General features: G+C 38.2%; 1 protein-coding gene across 2 annotated transcripts; it reads right to left on the reverse strand.

Annotated features, from left to right (window-relative positions):
• Positions 1–1,690: 1,690 nt before the first annotated feature.
• On the reverse strand, positions 1,691–18,476 carry LOC140930380 (metal cation symporter ZIP14-like). Of its 2 annotated transcripts, XM_073380061.1 has the most exons (11): positions 18,177–18,476; positions 17,607–17,894; positions 13,582–14,052; positions 12,171–12,360; positions 11,631–11,800; positions 9,005–9,202; positions 7,434–7,577; positions 6,294–6,410; positions 5,158–5,473; positions 3,815–4,002; positions 1,691–3,231 (listed from the first exon to the last, which is right to left on the reverse strand). In XM_073380061.1, exons 1-11 carry the CDS (start codon positions 18,393–18,395, stop codon positions 3,088–3,090), a joined length of 2,445 nt encoding a protein of 814 aa, XP_073236162.1. In that variant the 5' UTR covers positions 18,396–18,476; the 3' UTR covers positions 1,691–3,087. The 2 variants fall into 2 exon arrangements, with proteins under 2 accessions (XP_073236162.1, XP_073236163.1); XM_073380062.1 differs by lacking the exon at positions 6,294–6,410.
• Positions 18,477–21,747: the final 3,271 nt, after the last annotated feature.

The raw sequence follows: 21,747 nt of genomic DNA on the forward strand, positions 1-21,747 counted from the left end.
CTTCCTCGGAGCTCGCTCCGTACGACTGTAGTTCACAAAACACTGAAGATTTTGCCGCGTGGTGTAAACTTATATCGAAGGAATGCCGCTTCAATGATCGCGCTGGAGAGTGCGGAGTGGTTCGATTTACAACACAATTTTTTATTTCGGACTGAAGGCCAAAGCATTCCCTCCCTATTAGAATACGGAGTCAAACAGCGTGATTTACATGATAACGGGAGAAACACAATAAAGGGCGGGAGTCGGGAGACAAAGGGACAAAAAAGTACGGGAGGCGGGAGAACGGGGTACGGGAAGTGGGAGATTGTGACCCCTCCCTGTCCCTCCCTCACTTCCCTCGGTATTCGGACAACTCGCCCCCCAGACAATTAGCCCCCCGACAACTAGCTCCCACATTATGGACAATTAGCCCCCAACCTTATTGATATATTATGTGGCAGAACGTACGTTCAGTAGGAGTTCGGGGGTTCTGCGAGTCATATGTTTGACTTGATGGTGTTAGATTCACTAGTGATGGAGAATTGATCTGGAAATAGTCTTCCCTACTCTATATCAGGTCGTTCCGCAGGAAATTCGGACGTCAATCTCTTTGCGCAGGATCTGACACAACACGGTAGCCTTATGCAACGCCCAGGCATATGTTTCCCGCCCTTTGCTCTTGGTCGGCTGCTTACCGCGTCTTTCTGTTCTGGATGTTCACCCTAGAAAATACCGGTGGCGGTTACTGCATCGCAGCGCCAAAGTAAGTCTTGAAGATGACCTCACAAAAGGTGATCGTTGCCATCGAGGCAGGGATTGGCTTTTCACTCGGGGAATCCCGGGAAACCTCGGGGTTTTCTGGGTTGAAATTTGGCATTCTTTCTTGCACTAATGGATTTCTTGTGTCGGACCTATTAGCGCGTGGAGACATTTATAGGCGATCTTTGCTTGTTAGAAAGATGTTGTAACCCTTTTAGGAGCTTCCTGTCAGGTGGTAAAACTGTTTCCTAGGGTGTACTATAGCTCTAAGTGTTTCAGGGGTACAACTGTCTGAAATCATGAACCATGTTCGGTAGACTCGCCGACATACTGCTTTGCCAAACTACTCTGGAGCTTCGGCTAAAGCTGGCTTCTAGCAATGTGATGGACGTTAATAGGATCAACTAAAGCGTTGCGTTTATTTGTTCTTCCATCAGCCGTTCATGGAAGAGACCCCCATCGAATTTTGCAAGGATTGGGGTGATTTCCTACGGAAATAAGATTGTTATAAGATGTTTGTGGGGCTTATGAAAGTAAAAGATGAACAGTATGGCTTGGGGGCGCTGAGCAATATTATTCCCATATCTTGTTTAAACTGAGCATGAATCTGAGTGTTGTGGAATAGATTACTATTCAGCCTGACCTGCAAAATTGAAGGTTCTACTAGTCATTCTACTTAAAATCCAACATTAAAGGAGTCGCGACATCGCATGATCTCCGAGCAACTGGTACAAACCGATGTGCCGGGCTGCCCAAGGTCAAAACGAAAAGAAAATGAAGTCTTCTTCTCGCTTTGGGGTTCACAGACAACTACAAACTGATGTTTTAAAGCCTGGAACCAGGCTTCGTGGTGGGGCAAAAGCTTGGGGTGAAACAGCATAAATCGGCTAGCGAAGCGAGCCGAGAAGTGGACCAAGTTAAATGAAGTTAAAGTGAGGATGACACATTGCTTTCTATATATTAAAAAATCAATTTTATTCTCACTGTGAAAATATCACTGTTTTTATCAAACACAATGCAAATTCAAAACGTGATTAAATACTACATAACATTTTATTTTTTTCCCTTAAACATGATTAATAATTATATTAGCAGTATAAGCGAGCAATTTCACATAACCAATGACGAGGCCATATTAGCGCCCCGCAATGACGACTAATTTTACTGTTTTCGTTTCGTTTTGGCCACTCAGTCATGGGCATTAATGGAATCACTCCGTGATATCAGTTACTTAATATAATTAGAAAATAACTAAGTTTCTTGAATAAAACATTCTTGATAATATCTTTCTAATGAAACATCTCTTGTATAAATAATAGCCAGTTTAGTAACTTCTTTTAAGAACAAAAATTTTCTCAGAACTAAACTATTAAAAATTTCAGTCTAATACAAATCGCAATATAGCCATCATCTGATGATTGAAACAAAAATAAAATTACACCTTAGTTTATACAGGGTATAAAAATAAAAGAAATTATTTTCAAAAAATCGACAACAAAAAAATTTTCCGGTGACTTTCCAGGAGTAGTAAGAAAACTAAGCCCTTATTAAAGAAATATGTTTACGTAGTACATGTATATTATCTATATGCTGGTAGACTGATGGGGAAATCGTCTTTATCTTATACATATTCTTTCAACAGGTACCTTGGTCCCAGAGGTTTTTGTTGGAAATTTTTCTCCGCGGGATAGAGAACGAGACACGCGAAGAGGTGAAAACAAGTTGTAAAGGGGCAAGCAAGGGAAAAAACCTCTGGTTACTTTGGACTTGCATCTCACTTTCATGCAAACTACAGGGTCAGAGTGTGCTGTGCCGACCTTAGGACGCTGATTGGTTGATAATTTTCCAAACACGAAAATCAATTTGATTGGTTCGCATAATTTGAACTAACGATGGGACGATGAGGATATCTTTAGCCGTAGTTCGTTCTTAGGTAAATTTTGTCTGTCTCTATACCAGAGAAATAATTTATTTTTCCAAAATATTACACGTGCTGTTGTTGCGTGTTGTTGGGAGTTGTTGCCCAAAGATTGAAACCAGTCAAACGTTTCGCTGCCCAACAATACTGGGAGTCGTTGCGTCCGTTTGCAAGTAGCTTTAGAGGAAAATTTTAACTTGCTACTCGCGACTAGTCTTTGTCGCTTCGCGCAGATCGTTCTCTTTCACGTGGAGAAAACCTTCAAGAAAAACCTGTGGGACCAGGGTATCCAACAGGCTACTTCTAAAACACTAAAATTAAACCAACTTATCTTCCCCAATTATTTCGCGATCTTGCTGCTAGTTCCCTTCTTTTTTCGTCTGAGCGTGCCTCCATTCACTCACACAACACTACATATTATGTAAGTTGTGCTAGAAATTAATTGCCATTAAGTCCTCTTCATAAAGCGCAATTATCAACATAATGGCGAATCCAAGGACCAAACCGAAGTTCTGTAACAAGAACGTAGCAACAGGTTCTGCTTGAAGAGTTTCGCTGTGCATCAGGTCAGGAAGCTGTGTTCAAGAAAAAAAAAACATAAAAATCATCAATTAATGTCATCGCCGAAGATGAGCTGTGAACCTGCGAACCACTGACAAGTTGCGCCCTCAAAACGAAGAGATTTCAATGTAAAACTACTTACTGGCTTAAGAACAGCTACAGGGTATGTCACGAAAAGATCTTTTGGGTGACTTCCATGACAACCACGGGCGATAACCTTATTCCGGATATCACTGAGACCTCATCCAACAACAAATTTGTTTAATAGCTGAGGAACCCCATAACGTAGACTGCAAAACAGTCTTTTTTTTTCTCACTTTCTCAAAATTGGTTTAGCGTGGCTCAAGAGCCTCACCTGTGAGGCGTGTGATGCGAGAGAAAAGAAAAACGTATTTTTAGCGTCTCTCCCCAGTCTCGCTCGCCGTTTTCAGCCTCTCTCGACTACTCGCACGTACTTGAATACGCGAAAATACGGACTGTTTGGCAGTCTACCCATAACGTTGTTTCATCCTAAATTGTCCATTGGGAAACGGACAGCAAGAAGAGACTTTCCATAAATTAAAGTGATCTCATTATCGACACTCCTAAAACTCTTACCATGTCCACCAATGCGACATAAAGGAACATTCCACCAGCCACAGCAAATATCCAGAAACGCACATCAGCTTCTTGACCAACGTATATACCAATTGCTAAGCCAATATAACAAGACAAGGCAGAAAGCAAGTTGGCTAATAAAGCCATCTTGACTGTCATGCCAGCTGTCAGCAAAACTGCAAAGTCCCCTGTGACACAAGGAAAAAGAAAAGAAAATTGACTTAAGTTTTATTAAAACCATTGTGTGATAATAACACTACTTCCAGGCTGTAAAAATTTAAAATACTGGTACAGCACAAATGTCTTCCCTTATCAATTTATTTAACGTCATGATTAATACAAAAACCAGTGGTCTTTTCTGCGGAGCTCCACGCGCGCGTGAGCAGAGCCCCATACGTAAGAAAATTTGGTAATCTATCCAGCTAAGAAATTTTGGTCATCACGTGACCGAACGTCCGTCCGTCCGCGCCACAGGAAAACCAATGTGAAATGCCTCTAACCGGTATTTAACTTGATAATAGACAGTCATCCATATTATGCTCAATTGACCGCTGTCAAAAGAAGGTATCCGCTGACCAGAGTCACATGACCGTATCACGGGCTCAGGTGCCAACTCATTGAGGCCACGTGCCTTTTTGAAGTTTCCGCTGACCAGTTGTTAGCTTTTAATTGATAGTAGACTAAAGTTTATGTTTTTCAGTCACATGGTTCTCCCCTAAAGCTAAGTATAGATTTGTGGATTTCTTTGCAATGGTCTAAAATTCCATTGCCTGAAGTAAATTTAAAATGCATAAATGGGAGCTTCGCCTTCAGCTCTGGCCAATTCTATAATAATCCTATGCAACATTCAGGTGATGTATCAGGGTGCAAAGAAAGTCAGTTTACTTATAGCTAGCATGCAATAACCCAAAAGTCATTTCAACTGGCCTGGACAGGAAGGATTGATTACAGTTCTTCTGTAACAACTTGAATTTTACAATAATCTTCTCTTGCCCATCAGGCAAGTTAACAACTGAATTTACTAGCCCAATGGAAAAATACACTAGCCCCACGCTATCCAAACTACTCCCTTTGCACACAGTGTATCTTTAACATAAATATTACATAAGTAAATAATAAATGTTACAGATTAGTAACCAACAATAGATGTCTGCTAAATACATCATTTGTTTGTAGTGATCTCAGATGTCAGTAGAGATGCAATACTGGCTGCCAATATCAGACCAGTTTTTAATTAAGAACCCTTTGTGGTCCTGAGCTTATTTGGGGCATCATGTAACATCTGTAACCAATACAGGGATACTTACAATGTAAATTTAAAAATCATCAAGATAATTATTTACCAAGTTCATGAGGCAGCTCATGACAAAACACAGCAATAGAAGTACTGATTCCACCGGAAACACCCGAGTTACCACCTTCTGCGAAAGCGGCACCAATGGCCAATCCATCACTGATGTTATGGAGAGTATCTCCAATGATTATCATCCATGCCACAGTGGAAATAGTTTTGAATGATGGCTTTTCTTTTTCTAATTCATCCCTGAAAACGGAGCGGCGTGATAAGCTGCGTTGAAGGCTTTTCTTGCGATTATTTGTTGTATTTTGATGACCTTGGGGAACTCTGTCTTTGGGTTGTTCAAAACCATCTTTGATATCCTGTTCAAGATTAAGAAATTTGCTTTCTTAGAATATTACAAACTCTCAGTTCAGATTTTAGAAATTTTCAATAAAAACAAAGAAAATAAAAAAAGGACTCTTTCAGTTCTGGTCACTTTTTTGTGATTTGCAGCTGTGAATAATGTTGCCTGCTCCAAAAACCTTTGAGCTCTTTCATATATGGAGCTAGAGATATGAGACTGGTTATTGTAACACAGACGCAAAAAGAACAAAAAGTATCAAAAACTTCAACATGTCCCTTGGTGCTCCAGGTCTGTCTGGTGTATTAGTAGTGGGTTGCAAATTATGGAATGAAAAAGTTACTTAAACAAAAAAAAATTATGAGAATCTGCTGTTCAAGTGGCTCATCGTTACATAAATTCACATGATACATATGTTTCAAAGTCATTAACAATGTCTGTTTCCTGCACAGATACACTCTTTAATCATTCTTTGTTGGTGTTTCTGAATTTCAAATAATTACTGACAATTTGCTTGTTTGCTACAATTTAGTGTTACATCTAGTATTGCAGAAACTAAAGGAAATTAATGGTTCACTGAAATTATTTATTTGAATATCACAGATAGACTACATTGTAATCTTTCACACAGACATGGGAGAATTAATTGTTCAGAACTGATAAGCAACTGGCCAATAAAACATGAATGACTTGAAGAAAATTGATGTTTATAAGTTACTTCTGTTGATCTTTGATTATTTCAGTTTATTGATGCTTAAATGCCAGTTACACGTTTATGCCACCTTTTTAATAATGACATTTAAATTAATATCAGTATTATTGTTCTTAACATTAATTACCTCATATTCACCATCATCAGTATCTGTACCAGATACATGTTCATAAACACAGTGGGAATGTAATGTACAAGAAGGACTTGTAGTGCTGCTGCTACTAAAATTCTTTACGGAACCATCCTTTTGTGACAGAAGACCAACGTTATAACATTAACTTAAATTACCAATTTTATGTCATTGATTGATATCATTGCATATAACTGTAACATTTAAAAAAACACGGACAGAACTTTAGCTATAAATTTTTTTTAATGGTAAATAAATTATTCTAATATCAAGCTGGATATTACAGAAACTTTAAATTAAAAATTGCTTTTAAACATGTACTTTATTAAGTCAAAACATTCAGTCAATTTAGAATGTCAGACTCCTTATGTCACTGCATCAGACTTCTTTATATTTAATTCAGGATCATAAATTTCAAGATTATGGACCAGATTATTGACCAAAAAAAATCATAACAATATTATTAATCCCTTCAGCTGAAAGATTAATATTTTTCTGATTGCCCTGTGGTACTGGAACCAAAGTTTAAAACAAATTGGCAATTTGACTTTTTTAATGATCCTTAATTTTCACCAGAAGCACTGGAGTATGACACCACATATACATGTAAAAAAGATAATATACAACACCTTATAAAAGTGTTATTTCTGAAGTACAGAGGTATATCCTTTACGATTACTTTTATTATAAAGGGTTTTTACTTATTGTTTGTCTTATAATAGTCACTTAGACATTGCTCGTGACATTTTGATCAAGTACAGGGTTTCATCAATCAATAGTGTTGATTTACTGAGTGGGACTATGATTTTGTTCATCGTGGTTGTTAGTGATTGGTGTACCATGAACCTTGATCATGGTTGGTGGATCAGTATATTATTAAATTTATTATTAATATATGACCTCCAATTAAATCAACATTTGATTTGTATTCTACACTTCTACACTTTTTGTATCCAACTTCTGATACCATGTAAAAAATTCGCTCACGTTCTTAAACATCAACTTGAATAAAAATAAGAACATAGTGAGCTCATGAGCGGCCATGACATTAAACTGTAACAAAAGTAAGCCTGAGTTTGCACGTGTAAATGCTAAAATCTAGATGGATGCTAAACAATGCAATATCGTCACACTCACCATGTTTGTTAGAACAATGTCACCATTTTCCATGGGAGGCTTTTCATCACTGTTACCAAGCGGATGATCTCCTTCATGATGCTCCAGCCTGGAACATCTCCTTTGCTTTTTAAAGCTCATGTGCCGACTTGAAGGTCCAGGAAGCTGTACAAAAAATGGAGCTTACATTAAGCCAAAAGGAAAGCATCACTCCTTAAATTCCTTATGCAAATATGGTCATGTGATGTTTGAAAATAATCAAACAACCAGGCCACCAAGTTATCTGTGATCAGTAAATGGCCATTTTCCAGTTTAGAAATGAGAGGCAAACCAGGCCCAGTTAACTACTGCAAAGACTTCTGGAACTGTTACTGGGGACAGGGAAACAACTTGGCCAATAGCTCAATAGTGTGTCCCCAGTAACGATATCCCAGAAGTCTTTAGGAAAGCTAAGCTCACCAAGTTTCCTTCTTGTTTCAGAAGTCGGGAAATGGCACAGTAAGACTGTTCATGCACATTGTATATAATTAGATCAGAATGCGTGGCCTACTCAACAAATCCACTCTTACAGCACTCGCTCCTCCTCTTCTGGAAATTATTACATTAGCCACTCTAGAGTAAATCAGAAAAATGATTCGTTTTCTATTATGGGAGCAAAAAATTTGGAATAGTATACCTGAAAATTTACGAAATTCTTCAAAATCTCTCTTTAAGGAAAAAGTTCATACAATTCTGTTGAAAATATTTGAAGTTCAGGATAGATATGCTGACCTAAACACGATAATCTCCGATTTTAAAAAATATTAGCCCCCGCTTATCTAAATAGCTGCCTCGATTTTCTTATCTCAATTTCTCTCGTGACTGACCTTTTTTATTATAAATATGGTACTTTTTCACTTCAACTATTTGTAATAAATCTTAAGCCGTCTACACACCACCTGCCTCGATTAGCCTTGCTATTTGCAGGTGGTGTGATATTTGTATATTTAATGTAAGAAATAAAGATGTTGTTGTTGTTGTAATCTTGGTTTCCAAAGAATGGCTAATGATATATAACAGAAACAATGTTGGGATCATTATACGTCTCTGCGAAACTGCTCACCTACCCCTCCCCTAAGCCAACATGAACACTTACTTCTCACTTTGGGCAAAATGTTGGCTTAGGGGAGGGGAAGGTGGGCAGTTTCCCAGAAACGTATAATAATCCCAATGTTGGACTCGTTTGCTGTTTGCAAAAGCATATTCAGTATTTTTAAAAATTGTTAACTTTAAAGCCTAAGGATGAAATAACTTAAGTGTCAGTGATGGTTCAAAATTAATGAAAGCCACTTTGCCGTGGTACTGTTTATTACACAAAGCATCATATACATTGTTAAGCTGGTTTGGATTTTGAGTTTGACTGTTTAATCCAATGGCATGATCATTCAAATGAAACCTCTTTGTTTGCAGCACTTACATGTACATGTACCTAAGGAAAAATAATATTCTTTTTGTTTACACTGATTAAAAAAGATATTTCAAAACTTACGATCATTTTACTTTAGGAGTTTTCAGGTCTAAAACAGTACAGTAAATATTGTATTATTACTGACCTCAACATCAATGTGGCTGTGGCCACCATGATCTCCAACTTTGCTCTTTAAACAAAGATGCATCAAAGTTTCAAACAAGAAAAATCCATAAATGGAAAGCAGCACCACCAGGGCTTTCCAAACGAATCCCTTCTCTTCTGAATGATCAGCATGGCTGTCACCTTCAGCTGTATCTTCATGTTGGTGGAGACCAAATGCCTGGTAGCAAAATGATTTATTTAAATAATAATTATTTTATAATTACAAGAAACCACTTTCAGGATTTTAGCAAAAAGAGGTTTTCAGAACAGCTGTGTTATAACAATAAGACCTTTTATAAAACAACTAAGATAGAACCCACATTCTGACTGGTTAAAAACCTATGGTTTATTGTGCCGGTAAACTCACAGAAAACTTTTAAGTTATTTCATAAACAAGGCTGTGCTCTAAGGAAAATTTCAAGGAGCCCTTCGGGCTCCCAAGCATTTTAGTTAAGGTGCCCAGACCTCAAAGTTGGTCGCCCGAATAAAAATTTTGGGGAGCCCTTCGGGCTCCCAAGCATTCCAGCTGGGGTGCCCAGGCCTCTCAAGTTGGTCGCCCGAGTACATCTGATGAGGAAGTTTTGTACGCACATGAATCTTACTGGCCTGCTGATCACCAAAGTCGGCAATTTTAGCTTTTGGGTTCGACAAAAACCCGCATGTTGTCTTATGAAACCCATCAAAGTTTTCGTGCCATTCAGATTTAAAACCAGAAACGTGAGCAATGCCGCCGAATTGTAAAAAAAATTCAGCAGGTGTACGTAAACTTCATTAAGATCTTTCGGTCAAACATAGGAAACTGTCCTTTTTACCAGTAATACTAAACTTGAAAATAAATTTTCAAAGGGTGAATCAATGCAGCATGAAACATACGCGGCAGATCGAACTCAAGTTCCCGTGAAACTTTCCGTGTGACCGCCGCGGCCCAAATCTATTGTTTTAATAAAAAATAAGTCATCTTTAATTTTCTTTTCTATATTATCAGTGAATCTTTTAGGGTAATTGAGCTTTTCGTGGATACGGTCGAAGCGTAAACCAGCTCTTCTTTCCGTGTTTTTATTTTTTTTTGGCCACTAAATTTAGCCTATATATGCATGCATTCGAATTTAGTTTTCGATACGAAAAATGCCAAGACAACCTGGAACTGCCCTGTTTCTAAAACAACAATAAAAACGATCAGAACGATCATATCTGTTCTTTTTATATTTCGTTATCTTATGTAAAGGGAAGAAAACAATCATAAGTTATGTTTTAGCCGAGCAGACAAAGCAGCCAAAAGCCGTAAAAACATTACATTTGCATACTGGTCAATACAGCAACTTCCGTTTTATACAAAAATAAATTATTCCGCGTCGCCAGCCGCGCTCTATGTCTGTCAGAAAAGTATTGACAGTTTCTCCAAAAAACTGTACATAATGAACCATTCTATCTGAAAGAAAAAATTTTAAAACTGTTTTAAGAAGCGGTAGAAATCGAAATCCGTGCCGCTTGTCACGTTCAAAGTGATGGATTATGTTACATGTGAAATCATGCAGAACGACCTTTAAACATTGACGCGTGCCCGTTTCTTTCGTACAACATTCGTAAAAACATTTTCTGTACGGTTTAGTAAACTCTAACTCAATAAGCCAACACTAGGATGTTAAATTTTTCTGCTCGCTTGACTGAACACTGCACCAGAAGCAAGAGTGCCCGGCCGGGCGACCGGGAACTTTTTTTCAGTCGCCCGAAGCTAAATGTTAGTTGCCTCAGGCGACCGGGCGCCGTTAGACCACAGCCTTGATAAAAGCAATAGACCACACTTTCTGTGGGTTTACCAGCGTGATAACCCACTTGGGATGTTGGCAGAATGCTCGAAAAGCTTGTAAATCACTGTCCTTTGCAGGGTGCGAAGAAAGTCAGTTTTACAGCTTGCCATTCGGGCAAGTTTTAGCTAACATGTACTGCCCGAAAGTCATTTCAACTAGCCCGAAAAAAATTTGATGAGCAGGATTGATTACAGTTCTTCTGTTATTCGAATTCCTAAAAAAATATCACTTGCCCGTCGGGCAAGTTAAAAACAGAATTTACTAGCCCGATAGCAGAATCCACTAGCCCCGGGCTATCGGACACTACTTTCTTTGCACGCTGCTTTGGCTCCTGATTTACAAGCTTTTCTTGTGTTCTCCCAACATCCCACGTGGGTTATCACGCCGGTAAACCCATAGAAAGTGCGGTCTACAGCTTAAGTTTACACAGGTCCGGACATTTTTTTGAAGGGCCAAAAACTTGCATAGATCAGCTGCCTTTCGTTTACCACGTAAGTTCTTGAATTGCAAAGTGTGCAAAGTTTTGATCTACTGGTATTTAGAAGTACATATAGGTAAAAAGGTTTTGACTAGTACGGTTCCACTTTTATATATGCTGACTCCTGTAACATGAAGGTGCAAATTTTTCCAAATTTTTTAGTGCTAAAAGCCTGGAGTCTAGTTGTGTGGCTTACATAAGTCTGACTCCTGTGAACAATTAAAGCAATCTGTAATGGAATGCGCACATTTCTGCATAAACAGGTTGCACAAACATAAATTTGTCTGGACCTGTTTAAACAGGGTCTATGGGCAACTTACATGAGGTAAGAGATGAAGTAAGCTGTCTCCAGCAAGAGTTCCCACAGCAAGAGCCACCAACATCGCCAAGATCTTCCTGTACATTTTCTTTCCCAGAAATGGAATAGTAGCCACGCCCATTAAAGATGTAAGGCTGATGATAGTCACAGCGGCAAAGCCATAACCCCAGACTGGAGATAAGAAACAAAACCAAAAAGATCAACAAGTTTAACATGTACAACGCTTGCTATCAGAACTCTCAAAATTAATGAAGGCATTCCTATTATATTTTAAACAAAATATCACAAAGAAAAAGGTTCCCTAGAAAAATTAATACAGATACAGTGGAACTTCGATTTAACAAACCTCTATATTATGAAGTCCTTGGTACTAAGAACAATTTTCTTCAGCCCGGCCAAAATTACAGTAAAATGTAATGTATAGAACAGAGCCTCGATTTAACAAACCTCAATAAACGAAATCCTCCCTATAGCAAACACAATCCAGAAGGCGCAATCGTAAAATATACCCCATAACATGACCTATAACATGCACACTTACTTTTTCCCATATGCTTTTCTGGATCTGTTTTTGTTTGGTTTGACTGGTTAGACTGGTTAGACTGTTGCTTGCAAGCTCCACTCTTTGCTTGTTGAATAAAAGCAGGGCAAAGCTGTTTGAAGTCATAATCATCTGCTCCAATGGAGTGATCAATGTCAAAAACTGTCAGCATCTCATCGACTGAGTAACACTAAAAAACATGAACATTCTTTGTAAACAAGTAATTGATCATTGTTCAGGAATACATATTATATTGCGTAAATCTAAGATACAGTTTAAGTTGAAAAGTCTGTTATATATACAGTACAATAGACACAATCTAAGAAGTTATAAGTTATATAAGGTCATACAAGTAAAGTGTACTAATTTCAACTTCTTTCCAAAGAACTGGGAATTCTTGCTGGTTTTTAAGGTTAAAGGGTTAATTACTGTGAGAACTTAGTAAGGTTTGCTCAGCCAAGTATACAAATGCCTCAAAAAAGACGGAAGTTCCTTTACTGTACAATACATGGAACCCAGAAAGATTTGAGTGACTCAAAGACAATAAGGGGGAGGGGGACTTTGTCTCAAGGATGACAATCAAGCTTTATTAAACTCAATTTATAAAGGTACCTTAAAAGTTTAAAAGGATTCATTAAGTTTAATAAGATTGTTTTGGAATGATCTGGATCAAGATCAAAAGAACCAATGAATCCTTTTCCAGGGTGGATTTGTGGGTTCCTTTGATGGGCAATGATCTGACTGACCTCAAATCACTGATCCTGGTCCGGATCATACCAATGGAAAGCACCCTAAATGTAGGATAGGTGAGTATAGGCAGGGCTTCTGATATTTCGTGCCATCGCAGAGCAGCGAAATTCAGGTAAATCCACAAAATCCAGCGAAATTCGGTAGAAATCTTACTAAATACATGTCTGTACAGCAATTTTGAAACTTGTCTCAGCTACTGGGGATATTTACATGCCGTAAACTTGCAAATTTATGCCAAAATTTTGTCACCAAAACGTGCAAACAATGTTCTGAAACTCCCAAGCATAGATTATGTTGCGAAAAACTGGGCACTAGCCATGATGTTAAAGGCTTTGCCATTCGTTCATTTGTGGAGCGTATTGTTGTTGAAAGAGCAAATGATGACCTCTGTTAGAAAAACATTAAAAATGCTGGTCTGATTGGTGCAAAACTGATCGATTTCTAGCAGAATTTGCCCTGAAAATAACCACAAAATCCGCCGTCTTTTTTACCGATTGCTTTCCCGCTAAGTTTGCCCCAAAAATTCCTGTGAAATCGGCCGTTTTTTCCGCGATTTTGTCCCTAAAAATCCCGCGAAATTTGACTTTTTTTCTGCGACCTACATGTATCAGAAGCCCTGTAAAGGGGTAAGGAGGAGGCTTGACGTTTGAGTAGCACCTACACTGCCACTTCCACCACTACTGTGAGTGTGAGAATCAACTGCACGGCGATGAAGGTTGTGAGATGCTGCAGATTCCTCTTGTGATGACACAGCAGATGCAGCAGACCTTCGGTGTCTGTGGTTATGGCCATCATGGCTGTCACTTGAAGATGAGGCTGTTGACTCAGAAGATATCTTTCCAATACCAAGACTTTCAGCGATGCTTTCTAAGTCTTCTTCAGAAAGGTGCTCTTTGCCATTAAAAAGTTCTTTAATGAAGAATTCTTTTAATGGTAGATTAGATTTGGTCTCGTTGTGTCCGTGACCTTCCTTGATACAGTATCCTTTAACCAGATGCAGGATAATGCTGGCACAGGCTTTCTCAAAATCATGTTGATCAAGAACCTTTTCTTCTTCATGACTGTGTTCATGTTCCCCGTGATGGTGGCCTTCCTCTTCTATCTCTTTAAAAATGTCTTCCCCTGAAAAACACTGGTAATATAAAGAAGAATATTAGATCTTTGATAGCATTTAGACTTGGTAATTCAGTAGTTTGCTTAGGGGGGTTTCAATGAGCACCGACAACCAGTGAAAAGTGTCGGCTACATGTTCATTGCTCAGAGAAGTTGGCTACTTTTTCCCCCCAAAGAAGCAGCAACTAGTTCAAATAATGTCATGGACAAAACTAGAATTTGTTCACGCAAAAATGTACGTAACTTAGTAAATTATCATTTGTCCAATCACAACGATATCTGAAAACAAAGGATTCTCAAGTTATTTTGCAAACAGGCCAATAAAAGTCAAGATTTAACTATGCAACCGCTGAAAATTTTCCAGTGCAACTACTCAAACTGGGGCACTTGGAAGCAGACTATCCCACCATGTTGTTCTTTGAAAACAAAGATTCTCAAGTTGTTTTACAAACGGACCAATAAAACTCAAGGTTCAACTACGCAACCATTGAAATACCGTTTGAACTTACCTGACCTCTCAGGTAAGAGCCCTCAGATTCATGAATGTTATTGGTTCGTTTGCAAAAAAACTAGGGAATCTTCTGTTTTCAGAAATCATAGTGATTGGACAATTTTCTTCTAAGTGCCATGCTTCCAGTAATCGCACTGTATAAGGCATGTTTTTCTTGTCTACTCTATTTCCCACTAGCACTAATCAGCTCTCCTCTGCAAGATGTGTGTATTTATACTAGGAAATTTTCCTCTGTTACTTTTAAATGCAAGCTGCCAATATTATTTTCAAAATTCTTTTAATGACAGATCTAAAAGAAATCACAAGATGCTGATCAATCACAGTCTCTTCACAATTCAATAAATTTCACTAAGAACTGACACACCCGAACAGGAATTATTTTGAAGATCACGTTTTTCAAATTCAAATCAACTGTATTAATCTACAAAAGAATCTTTTTGTAACTTAGAACAAAAAAGTTGCAGTCTACTGGTACTTCATACACTGTAATCAGCAGTAATACTGTGTGTTTTCTTTTACCTTGTCACTGCGCGACCATTTTGTTCAGCTGCATTGTACCAAAGGCAAATTTTTACTGGATGTTCATTTCCAAACATTTTAGTTATACGTGTTTTTAAAGGTTAACTAATGTTTAACAACGTCACTAATTCCTTGGTGGCACGGGCTGAAGTTGAATGTGGTATGCTTTTAAAAACTGTGAAAGATCAGTGACATAAGCTTTTACGTGGGTAGTTCCTGCCGTCGATACTTCCTGTGTTTATTTACCAAACTTTATTTGTCAGACCTGGCCCTGCAGTTAAGAAAAATGAGTACCTGTTGAAGTAATATCTAAGTTTTTAGTTTTCTTCCGTTTTTTTACGAACTTGTAGCTCCACTCTTGCTATATATCTTAAGGGCTACATGTACATATACAATCTTTGAAACAAGATATTCAGTTTTCTTAAACTTAGGCAAATCTGTAATGAAGACACACTTGGCTCTGTCACTTTGCTGTCCATGAGGTTTGACTAAAAATGTAGATCAGCATCTAGGTCTATTAATAAGTTCTTTAGGAATGTGGTTAATAGTTCATGGAATGAGACAATTAGTGTTGGGCAATTAATTTTAATTTGGGCAATTAGCAAAACAATTAAGTCCTGTGCCACATTAATTTTGTGAAAGAAAAATTATGAACAGTGAAATAGCAAAAAAGATCTGCTAAGAAAGTAAAGGAAAATTCATGCACACATCAGCCATAAAAATTCAAGCCACGAAATTTGTCCAGCCTCACTTCAAAAGTTACTGTTTGATCATAGGTCCAATATATTTAATCTTTTAGGTAAATATGTTGCACATACAGGTAAGATTGAATTTAGAAAAAAACATTGAATGCACACAGCAAAGTGTCCACACAAAAACAAACTGACTACCACTACCCTATCTTCTAAATTAATATCAACTAGCCGTAGCCGTTGGCTAGGAAATGAGGGTGAAGATGTGATTGATGAAAGCCGCTTTCATAATTGTGTACGCCCTTATTTCCAGTGTCAACAAAAGGATATCACCTGATCACGAAAACTAGCTTGGATTGAACAACACATTAAACACATATTTAATTCAAGATTTTATTCACATTTGCCTGGATACAATTAGCCTGCAAATGGTGAGGAGCGTGGAGATTTATCGGCAAAGATACACGTACATGTGCATAGAAATAGCAATGCATGACACTAGTAATGCATGTTTAAGGTCATGACTGCATGAAATCTTATTGAAATTCAATCAAATATTCAATCTGTGTCCAATGGCCATAGGCCGTTGATATGCCATACTATGAAACAGCTTAAATTACCACTTGAGTTTAAAGCTTAGAAGCTTTCGCTCAGGTGACAAGCGACATAACATGCTTGGAAACGTACAAAACTAATTATAAAAACCATGCACTGTAGCAAAACCTGAATAAACTTTGATTTCTAGACTTTGGTAACACTCGTATCTAACCAAAAACGTCTGCTGCACTAAGGTGAGATCAGGCTCTACTTTCAGTTTCCTGGGTAAATAAATACCACGCTGGCAAACAAGCTATGCAATACCCTTAGGCAAATTGATTAACATGCTTTGAATACTCAACATCATCAATCGTGAAAACAATGAGAGAAATGGAGAACAAGTGTTTAACTTTGAGGATTTATATAAGCTTAAACTGAAATCAATTGTGGCATGTATTAAGCTCAACTCACTCTCCCCGAACACTCACTTTTCTTCTTGCACGTCTTCTTTCTTGAACTTCTATGCATGCAGCGATACGCAGCATTAGTACAGTGAAAAACCCTGCCCTTGCAGCATTGTGAAAACAGCTGACCATTCACATACCAAGCCTAGCCATACAGTTAATAAAGTGCTGCTGACCAAGTCAAGATGAGGCTGTGGACTGATCTTCTTGCCGGCATTTACTTAGTAATTACCTCCCGAAAAATTAATATTAACAAAGCACTGGAGGTGTGCTGTGAAAATACAACTATCAAGATCAAGTAAAATATAAGCTTATGGCTGACAAGTCTTGCCAATGAAAGCTAACATGTTACAACAAATCATAAGAGAGATATTCTTGATTTTAAACAAAAGTTCTTCAGCCTCCACATTTCTTGACAAACTTAATAATCCGTTACTTCCATAACTTACTTCGTCATAGACGGACAGAATATGCGACGAATCGAAAATGTACAAGGCTATGCGAAAAACGTTTTAAGGCTGCACAGTACACTCAGCTACATTTTGTATGAATAAACTTTCCGCTAACATTTAACTTTATAATGAGCGTATAATTGATACCCCGCGATCAGAGGTTTCTAATTTCTGACACGGCTTTTAATATTTACGAAGACTTTCGTGTAGCTTGTCAGTCGCGGCTGCGTAAATGTTTACAGCCATGCCAGAAAGAATCCTTTGCTCGCAGGGTAATATAAGCTTTAGCTTTTTATAAGCTTCTTGAAACAAAGTTTTCAAGAGGGAGCAAAGATCGTGCCGAAACTACCCTTTTTTAAAACCACTTATACCGCTTTTTAACCTTAAATTTTACCCACCTTCTTTTCAGTTAAAAAGTCCCCGATCGTCTTGTTTATCGCCTCGAGAATTCCATCAAGAGCTTCGTGAGTGATCCCGTGTTCCCCATGACTAAAATTCCTCGTAAACGAATCGAAAAGTTCGCTGTGGTTCCTGGGAGAATCGCAACGTTGTTGACCAGAATTCTTTTCAAGCGCTGGCAAAAGGCAGTAAACAATCGAAGGGCTGAGCTCTTCAAACTCCGAGGAATTTAAGGGTTTTGACGGTGACGATCCAGAAATATTGAGCAATTCTATAGGGCTGGAACACTAAAAGAACAAAGCATGAAAGTGAATGCATGTAATGAAAAACCGCGTGGTCGAAGACGAAAGACACACAGCTTCGAAGATCGGTCGGTCTTAACCCAGTTATCTCATCGTAATTTGAGCTCAGTTTTACTTTTTCATTTCACTGTTTCTTATTAAAAATCGTTGTAATTAGTTTTCAGAGATACATATTTTTCGCTAGAAACTTTTACGTTACCAAGTTAAGTTTAAGACGTCCAAGTTTTTCATCTTTTGGGCTATTTCCGCCGACAACACTCATCTTACCCTTCGGTAATCCGGACTCGGTTTGTTTGCAGAGCAGTTCAAGAAATGCAGCTTGTCAAATAGCCTCTGTAGATCATCTGACTTCAGTGAATCACCATTAACAGCGTCCTGCAATTCTTTAAACGAGTAATGCTCGTGATTTCGGCTTTCGTGTGAAAAAACAAACTCGTAAAGCGACAGTTTCAAGTACAAGAAAACGACAATTTTTAGGAAGAACATTTTAGTTTGGGTGTAAAACAGTTTTCACTCCAAAACTACGCCACGCGTTTTCATCTAAAGGTCCCTCGAGCTTTGATAACCTGGCACATGGCCCTTATATAAAAGTAGTCGATATGCATTCGAGCATAACAATATAAGGCGACAGCTGATTGGTTGGTATTTACCGGCTTTGTTTGATCTATTTGACGTTCTCTAAAATTAACTAAATTAGGACAGTAAAAGTAAATGTTGAGCTTTTGTTTACTCAGATTAACCCTTCATTCCTTTGTTTCTTTGCTCTTCATTTTTTCTTCTGTGCTGACAAAAAAGGAAAGTGTGGAATGGACTTTGGATTCACTAGGGACTGATAAGCGACTACAAAAAACAAAGCAAACGATGACTTAATTAAAAGATTATGGTGTATCTGGAATGTGTATATACAAGCACAGCGTTGCAATGACACATATAAACTCTGGCATTGCGAAGTCTTTTTATTACCAATTTTTTTATTGTTTTGTACTTCGTTGAACAATGTCTTTTGTACTGAATGACGCTCGCGTTTGAAAAGATCAGAAGAATGATAAATATTTGACTTGGCGCAAGGGGGACTGTCTAGTCTACTGCACAACAACTTTCTCTAAGCCATTTTGTGCAGAGGTTCTATAGGCGCCATGGAAGCTTTTCGTCTGAAATAACAGAATGGCCTTTCAACATAACCATGCTATAGTGCTCATGCAATATTACTGCGCTGCAGATTTTTATGGCAGACATTGCTTAGTAACGAGTTGAATACTAGTTATGAATATATATTTACTTTTATATTCTTTTATTGATTTTCGTTCTCTTACTTGGAATTCCGATCAACGTTTCTGGGTTGACCCGATAAATTGGCCTCTCGCACCAAGAAGAATCTGACGTTAAGCTCATGAATACTTCGTGTGATGCAATTTGTACGCAAAGTGTTAGTTCTTGTCACTATAAAGGCCGATACACACGAGGGGTTTTGCTCCCGGAGCATGCTCCAGGGGCACGCTCCGGGAGCAAAGCTCCTCCGTGTGTACCAACGATTTCATGGGTATACTTCATCCTCGGGAGCAGAATTTCCACCCCGCAAAATGCTCCATGATATTTAACCGGTTAAATACTTGGGAGCAAGCTCCCGGGGCAAATAACGCTCCCTCGTGTGTACTGATACGTGCAAAATGATCCTGGAGCATGCTCCGGGAGCAAAACCCCTCGTGTGTATCGGCCTTTTTAAGTGCCTCTTTTTGTCAACTGTTCGAAATATCAGCTTTTGAAAATCTTTCCGTTAGCTAATCTACCTAACCTCGATTGTATATAAAGATTAAAAATTTATTGTTTAATTGATATTGAAAAGATGAATCGTCAGAAGCGATAAATAACGTTATCTCTGTTTTATTTGGGATTGTTTGATAAAAACAATACCCGGGCAAAAACAAAACTGCCCCAGCTAACCTAGTGGGGAGGCATTGTTCAGGGGCACCCAACGTCAATGTTCGGAAAATTTAGGGAGCTTAAGCAACGACTACGGGGACGTCAGCGAGAACGGCAAAACAGGAATAGGTTTAGATTGGCCAAACAACAGCTCTGCACGTCCATCACGCTTTTTTGTACATTTCTTTGCCGTCACTGCACGACTACGACGTGAAAATGCCTAATGTCACGTTTTGTGGAGGAATTGCCGGCATTTGACGAATTGAACAAGATGGAATTTGCGCGATGAAGTTTGAAGCAGCGCGTCAAAGCGCGACTTTACTTTGTAGGTGACGTTTTCGTAGCCGTTGCGGTCGTTGTTGCTGAAGCTCCAGGGAGCTTAAGAAGCAACAAAGTAAAGTCGCGCTGATTCAAACTTCATCGCGCTAATTCCATCTCGTTCAGAACGTCAAATGCTGGCAATTTTTTCTGGAGTTAAATTCTGAAAGAGGGTAACGAAGTTCAGGAAAAGAAAAACAAAGTCGTGGTTTGTGTTCACGTCCTCCACAAAACGTGAAATTAGGCATTTTCACGTCGTAGTCGTGCAGTGACGTCAAAGAAATGTACAAAAAAGCGTGATGCACGTGCAGAGCTATTTTTTTGCCAATCTAAACCTATTCCTGTTTTGCCTTTTCGCTGACGTCCCCGTAGTGCTCCCTAATATCTGTTCGAGCCCATGAGCTCCTGATTAATTTGTAAATATGTCCTTAGTTCCTCCTGCTTCGATTAGTTCATATAAAGCTATTTGCGGGTGGGAAAGTAATGTAAGTAGTTATACATTTAATTTCAATAAAATTTGTTGTTGTTGTTGTTGTTGGTTAGATGTACGTGCCTGCTCATACGTAGTACTTTGCGTGGGGGTAGGTGATTATTAGAGCATTGCATTTTTTAAGTCGAAACTCTTTTAGGATACGTAGCTCGAGTCATGTACTTTGTATCGCACAAAAATGTCTTGAAATAGAGAAGCAAAAAAATTACACAAAATTGAAAAAAGTAGTCTGGTAAAATAACAATGTAAAGAAACAACTAAAAAGTTTATCAGTTGTAATAAACTGATTGAGGTATAAAAATACTTTTAGAATGGGGAAGTTAACATGGATTACAAACACCAAACTTTAAAAATTTGGGCTCAAGTGTTCATTGATACAGAACCAGGGACTATAGTTTCCGCAGTCCTGATCAATAATAACGGCTAGTTTGCTTTATGTCCCAAGTGGAATGAGAACAAGAACCAACATTCATGACCGCCCTGTGGCATGTTCTTTCGATCGTTTGCTTTGAAACTTTTTGCTAACTGAAACATGGCTCTCGAAAAGGGTGCCTCTTTTGAACAAGAGGACGGAAACTATTTGCGAAAGGGGGCGAAATCGAAATTCGAAATTGCGATCATTGTGAAATTGCGATCATTGTGGGGGCGAAATCGCTAATCGAAAATGCGATCATTGTAAAAATTAGTTAGACTGTGACGTAAGACCTCACGTAACCGTGATGAACGATGAGTCATCAAAACTCGTCAAAAGTGATAGAATAATTGGAATAACCTGCATGAATAATTTTATCATTTTTGTACCTTACGTATTCGAAAAAAATTGCTTTTTATAATTTATACTACAAGGTCCATATATAATATATTACTATCGTTAGTAAACATAAGCGCCAATTACATTACAAATTACAAATAGCAATCTCATGATTTATATGATAAAATAACGCTGTTTTTATATCTCATGGCAACCGTATTTATATCACAAGTCAGGGTCTTCAAGAATTTGGATTTTGTTGTATACACATACAGATATGCTCATTGCAAACCACTCAAGGTTAATAACGTGAATAATTAAAAATTATAGGTTTCAAGCCTTGATATGTTCAAGTTCAT

Source organism: Porites lutea, chromosome 3 (assembly GCF_958299795.1).
Source record: "Porites lutea chromosome 3, jaPorLute2.1, whole genome shotgun sequence".
Taxonomy (NCBI): Eukaryota; Metazoa; Cnidaria; class Anthozoa; order Scleractinia; family Poritidae; genus Porites; species Porites lutea.

Excerpts from the sequence above, each read along its gene's own strand:
- LOC140930380 (XM_073380061.1), bottom strand. The coding sequence starts at position 18,395 with ATGTTCTTCCTAAAAATTGTCGTTTTCTTGTACTTGAAACTGTCGCTT. Across the intron at positions 6,411-7,433 it reads ACATTGTTCTAACAAACATG|GATGGTTCCGTAAAGAATTT; the intron begins GTGAGTGTGACG and ends CTGTCACAAAAG. Across the intron at positions 3,232-3,814 it reads ATGTCGCATTGGTGGACATG|CTTCCTGACCTGATGCACAG; the intron begins GTAAGAGTTTTA and ends TCTTGAACACAG.